The sequence below is a fragment of the Macaca nemestrina genome, chromosome 17 (genome assembly GCF_043159975.1).
Source record: "Macaca nemestrina isolate mMacNem1 chromosome 17, mMacNem.hap1, whole genome shotgun sequence".
Taxonomy (NCBI): Eukaryota; Metazoa; Chordata; class Mammalia; order Primates; family Cercopithecidae; genus Macaca; species Macaca nemestrina.
This window is the reverse complement of record NC_092141.1, coordinates 67,011,553-67,017,300: the sequence shown is the minus strand read 5'-3', so window position 1 is coordinate 67,017,300 and position 5,748 is coordinate 67,011,553. Positions and strand designations below refer to the sequence as shown.

Here is a 5,748-nt window from a genome sequence, read left to right as displayed (position 1 = left end):
TGGGAACAGAATGGCTCTTCGAGGATTTACCTACATAGACTTAGGTGTCACCAAGGTCAAGAACCTAGGAACAGCTCAGACTAGCAAAATTTGAAGTTAAATCTGCAAGGAGCTGTTGATGTAAGGGACAAGTAAGACCCAGAGGATGAGGGGAGGGGTGTTAAATCAGAGAAAAAGGAAGTGATCCCACCCAAAAAACTACAGAGATCAGGCAATAGCTTGAGGGGTTTTCAACTCCCCCCTATAATTTTCACGAGCCATCCCATAACACACAATCTAATTTTTATAAGTGCTTGCTTTGCAAATTCAGCTTCAAGATAAATCTCCCTCCCCCTGCACCACAACCCCAAATAGAAATCTTGAATTGTCTCTGGGACAAGATAAGGAGAGGAAAATGCCCCAGACCAAGGTAAGAGCTACAGTTATCAGTCTTTAATAACTTACAGGCAAATGCTAAAAAACAGTTAATAACAATAATACAGAGGACATACACGGCTTATAAAAAGGGTCATGGATCTACAAATGTGGGAAGGGGTTCTTGGCACTTTCACAAACACAAAAATAAAAACCATGTGACTGGTATCCCTAGAAAAGCAGCTTGGGGAGACTCCCCAGTTGGGGGACAGAGGACGGGGAGATAGTTCTTTCATCCCAAACACATTCTCCAAGCCACTTTCCATCCCCCACCACCCAAAACGCATCCAATTAAAAAGCCAGAGAAGAAAAACAAGAAACAGGGTCGAGGTAGAGTCACAGTTTACATTTACGTCTCCACAGTCCTGCAGCGCCCACTTCTCCAGAGAGGATGAGAGAGAGATGTGCAAAGACATCCCATCTCCCATCCCCACCCTAATGTGGCGCCAAACCAGGACCCCCCATTCTCCTCTCTCCTTCACTGAGGTGGACAGGTCCTGCACCCCAGTCTGACTGAGAGGTCACAGGCTGGCCCCACCCTGCTGTCCAAGTGTGCAGACCCCTACCAGGTGGGGTCTCGAGCGAGGGGGGCTCGGGTCACCGTCTCTTCTTGCCACCCCGAGCTGCCTTCTTCCTCTTGAGAATCATCTCATAGAGGCGCTCCAGGCCCTGCTGCAGACCCAGACCGTCCACAGCGCTGCAGCCTTGCACATGAGTGAGAGTGGCGGCTGCGAGCTCTCGGACTGCCAGCCTCTTCTCCACCTCAGCAGCGCTCAGTGCCCCGGGCTGGTCCTGCTTGTTGGCCAGCACCAGCACTGGCACGCCCTGGTTGTCGGAGGCCCGGCTGATTCGGTGCAACTCCACCTTGGCCTCCTCCAGCCGCTCGGCCTCCGCAGCGTCCACCACAAACACCAGCCCGTCTGTCCGGCGGGTGTAAGAGCGCCACAGTGGTCGCAGCTTCTCCTGCCCCCCGACGTCCCACACTTGGAAGGTGATGCCACGCGATCCCCCGAGGGGCACCCGGATCTTCTCGGTGTTGAAGCCTTTGGTGGGGACACTCTGGACAAACTCCTTGAACTTGAGGCGGTAAAGGAGGGAGGTCTTCCCAGCAGAGTCCAGCCCAATGACCACGACATGCAGGGCTTGGAAGTGGGGCAAGAAGGAGGAGGCAGTGGGCGCCATCTCAGTCAAGTGGTTCCCCATAGTGAACTAAGGCGCCTAGTAGAGGCAGGGAGGCCTTGAAATTGAAGGTTCCAGGGAGCACAGCTGGGTTATCTGAACCAATAAAAGGTCATGGGACAAAAAGGAGACGTTTAATATACACACAAGATCTGCAACTTCATGATCCCTTCCTAAATCAGCCGCCCATCCTTCCTTTTTAAAATTCCTTTCCTTTTTTTTTTTTTAAGGTATAACAGAGGTGTTTCCCCACTCCCTGGGGGGTCGTGAGGGGGGCGATGGGACCTAAAGAGACTTCCAGGTCCTGGGCCACTCAAGTGGGGGGTGAGGGCTCGATCCTACAGCCTCTTCTCAGAGCTACTGGCGCCATCCCCCAGGCAAGATCCCCGCGGGAAGGGGGAAGTCGGCAGTGCCCCAAACTAAGAGTTAGGGTGCAGACGCTGAGACCGGAGATTGAGTGCGGCTCCCACCCGCCCTCAGCAGCCCCAAGCTGTTGACACAGTGCCCTTCCTTACTCTGCGACCCCCGGCCCACCGCCCCACGACACTCCCCTGGCCGCCAGTCCTCGTCCGATAGCGGACCCCAGCTCCAGCGGCCCCGCAGCGGCGCCGCCTCAGCACGGTCTGCAGTGTCCGTTTACCTCTCGTGAGCCGCGCTCTCCTCGTACCTTTCCCGGTCCAACACCGCAGCCGCCCCGCGAAAACCCTGCGGGTACCCAGCGCACCTCCACCGCTGCCTCTGCAGAGCCTGCCTAGGGTTCGGCCTTAAAAACCCGCGTGTGACGTCACAAGGCGCAGACCAACCAGCGGCGGCGGGGCGGAGCGTGGAGCTACGAGCGCTGCATCCCCCACCACACGCGGAGGGACGCTTGCTCAATCCGTGGCTACTCTATTTGACCTTTTCTACCACATTCTAATATTTGGAATTAAACCTGGAATTAATCTGGACCGGAGGGTGGGAGAGGCGAAAGGAACGTGGCTGGCAACGTTTGACTCGGGAGGAAAGATATGAATACCCTAATATTCGCACTACCATCGCATCCCCCTCCATCAGGCAGAGATACCACCCCACATGGACACTCCTTCGGCCAAAGGATCTACTCGGAGAGGCTGACAAGCCTTTCTCCTTTATCTTTCATAATTCAATTGTCAAACCTGTGTGAACCTAGAGCCCCATAAAACAGCTGCTTCATAGTGGTAAGCCCATTATCTACAATAGCCTGTTAGGGACTGTTGTCTGCCTTTTACAGATAAAAGGGTTGAATGACTTTATCTAAGGTTACACTCAACAGTATGTTTAGGCGCAGTGGCTCATACCTGTAAACTCAGCACTTTGGGAGGCTGAGGCAGGCAGATCACATGAGCTCAGGAGTTCCAGACCAGCCTGGACAACAGGGTGAAACCCCGTCAGTAATAAAAAGACAAAAATTAGCCGGGCGTGGTGGCGGGTGCCTGTAATCCCAGCTACTCGGGAGGCTGAGGCAGGAGAATCGCTTGAACCCGCTGGTGGAGGTTGCAGTGAGCTGAGATCGTGCCACTGCATTCCAGCCTGGGCGACAGAGCGAGACTCTGTCTCGAAACAAAACAAAACAAAACAAAAAACAGTGTGTTTATTGGGCCGGGCACGGTGGCTCACACCTGTAATACCAGTACTTTGGGAGGACGAGGTGGGCGGATCACCTGAGGTCAGGAGTTCCAGACCAGCCTGGCCAACATGGTGAAACCCCGTCCCTACTAAAAATACAAAAATTAGCCGGGTGTGGTGGAGGGCGCCTGTAATTCCAGCTACTGGGGAGGCTGAGGCAGGAGAATCGCTTGAACCCAGGAGGCGGAGGTTGCAGTGAGCTGAGATCATGCCATTGCACTCCAGCCTGGGCAACAGAGCAAGACTCCGTCTCAAAAACAAAAACAAAAACAAAAACAGTGTATTTATTGACCTCATTCATACTGTGTGCTCTGAATGAGACAAAGAGATGGTAGAGAAATAGAGAATGTCTCGGCTGTAGAACCAGGCCTCAGAGGGCTTAAGACTTAAGACTGGCAGTGACAGAATGAGACAGCACATGTATTGGGTCTTTGTAAATCATGAGATAGCACTTGTAGGATTTCAGAGGAGAGACAGAATGTGTCAACTGGAAGCTTCTGGAAAGGTTTATAGACTTTCTTTAGCCCTATCTAGGACTGGTTAGGAGGGGCACAGGAATGAGTGGGGTCTCCCCAGCCACTGCAGCCTGCTAGAGTCTGGGCAGCCCTGAAAGGAAGGAGATGCCACAAAGGGGCAGTGTGACCAAAAGGACAACAGGGATTAGGTGGGGGAGGGGAGAGGGCAAATCAAAGAAGAATGAAATTGTAGATTGTAACTTTATGTATTCATGTATTTATTTATTTTTGAGACGGAGTCTTGCTCTGTTGCCCAGGTTGGAGTGCAATGGTGTGATCTCGGCTCACTGCAACCTCCACCTCCCAGGTTCTAGCAATTCTCCTGCCTCAGCCTCCCGAGTAGCTGGTATTATAGGCATGTGCCACCACGCCCAGCTAATTTTGTACTTTTAGTAGAGATGGGATTTCTCCACGTTGGTCAGGCTGGTCTCAAACTCCTGACCTCAGGTGATCCGCTTGCGTTGGCCTCCCAAAGTGTTGGGATTATAGGCGTGAGCCACTGCACGTGGCCAGTTATAACTGTAATATTCCTATTTTTGCCTGGAGGTTGGATTATTTTATTTATTGTGTAATTCAGTATTAACCTTTTTAAGGGCTATATGTGAGAGGGATTGGAAAAAGGAGAAGGGAAGTCATTGCCAGACAGCAGGGCCCAGCCTTTTCCTGCCCACCCGCCTCAATCAAGTGCTGATAAATAAGCTTCCCATCTGTTTGTCACCAGCATGCCTTGCCACCTCCTTCTTCCCCCCTCCACTACAAAACCAGCCACCTGGTTTCCCCAGCAATGCAGGGAGCCTCCCCAAATCCCTAAAGACCTCAGGAAATTAGTCTAAGACCTTAGGAAATTAGTTTGTTACACCCCAAGTTGGAGGGTGACAGGTTGCAGCAGCAGCTAATGTACAGGAGACAGAGCCGAGCATGGTGAAATTAGGAGAGGGGAAGACGGAACAGGCCCAGCAGTTGAGAACCACTGCACTGTTGAGTGGCCACTGCATGCTAGGCTCTGGTCTAGGAACTTTGCTTACTTTTCCTTTTTTAATACACAAGTCAAGCCCATGAAGTAAGTATGGTTAGTCTAAAAAGAAGAATCTGAAGCACAGAAAGGTTAGGTAATTTGTTGAAGGTCGTCCAGCTAGAAACTGGCCAAACATGGCTTTGAACAAATTTGCAATGGCTATGAGACTGAAAACACACAGAAACTGAAAACACACAAGTTATCTTGTTTCTTCCACAATCTTTGAAGATTTCTTTAACATGTAAAGAAATGAATACCCTAATATTCGCTTCTTTGAAGCTTCTTTAACATGGCTCCTATAATATATCTTGGGACTCACACCCAAGATATAAATTGTCACTTATCTGATAAAGGAAATGAAACTGACAATCCTACCCCACCCTTCCGTCTTTCATGTTTGCCAGAGAAGGTGTTAATGAACAAATGGGAAGGCGAAGGTGGGGCTGGGGAGGGGTAAAGAAAGGGGCCCAGCTCGTCCAGGCATCACTAAGCTATGGGCCTACACTAATCCCTGCAGAGAACATCTGAACATTTGTACATTAAGCAATCATTATTTTTTGAACGATACAGAGATTAGCATGGCCCCTGTGCAAGGATAACATGCAAATTCATGAAGCATTCCATATTTTATTTTTTTCAAAATTAAAATACAAATGCTTTTTTTTTTTTTTTTACAGACAAGGTCTCACTCTGTCACCCAGGCTGGAGTGCAGTGGCGAGACCATAGCTTGCTGCAGCCTTGAACTCTTTGGCTCAAGAGATCCTCCGCCTCAGACTCCTGAGCAGCTGGGATTACAGGCGCGTGCCACCACATGTGGCTAGAGAACTACTTTAGATTAGTGGAAGAGTGTGCAGGAGAACCTTTCAAAGAGGTGACGCTGAGCCAAAGTTTAAGTGACACTGAGTCAGATAAGCATCATTCTTCCTCAGAGTTGTCTCCTCCACCAGACTAAGTGATCAAGGGCAGCAGCTGGTTCTTAT

At 50.6% G+C, this 5,748-nt stretch overlaps 1 protein-coding gene and 1 pseudogene across 4 annotated transcripts; one reads left to right on the top strand and one right to left on the bottom strand.

The window, feature by feature from the left end:
- Positions 1-417: 417 nt before the first annotated feature.
- On the bottom strand, positions 418-2,359 carry LOC105469533 (ARF like GTPase 4D). Of its 4 annotated transcripts, none has more exons than XM_011720717.2 (2): positions 2,234-2,359; positions 418-1,680 (listed from the first exon to the last, which is right to left on the bottom strand). In XM_011720717.2, the coding sequence occupies exon 2, from the start codon at positions 1,615-1,617 to the stop codon at positions 1,012-1,014; it is 606 nt and encodes a 201-aa protein (XP_011719019.1). In that variant the 5' UTR covers positions 1,618-1,680; positions 2,234-2,359; the 3' UTR covers positions 418-1,011. The 4 variants fall into 4 exon arrangements, with proteins under 4 accessions (XP_011719019.1, XP_011719008.1, XP_011718998.1 ...); XM_011720706.2 differs by having other exon boundaries at positions 418-1,689; positions 2,261-2,359; XM_011720696.2 differs by having other exon boundaries at positions 418-1,689; positions 2,234-2,343.
- Positions 2,360-5,297: 2,938 nt separating this feature from the next.
- LOC112424622 (U6 spliceosomal RNA) lies at positions 5,298-5,397 on the top strand (annotated as a pseudogene).
- The last annotated feature ends 351 nt before the right edge of the window (positions 5,398-5,748 follow it).

Excerpts from the sequence above, each read along its gene's own strand:
- LOC105469533 (XM_011720717.2), bottom strand. The coding sequence starts at position 1,617 with ATGGGGAACCACTTGACTGAGATGGCGCCCACTGCCTCCTCCTTCTTG.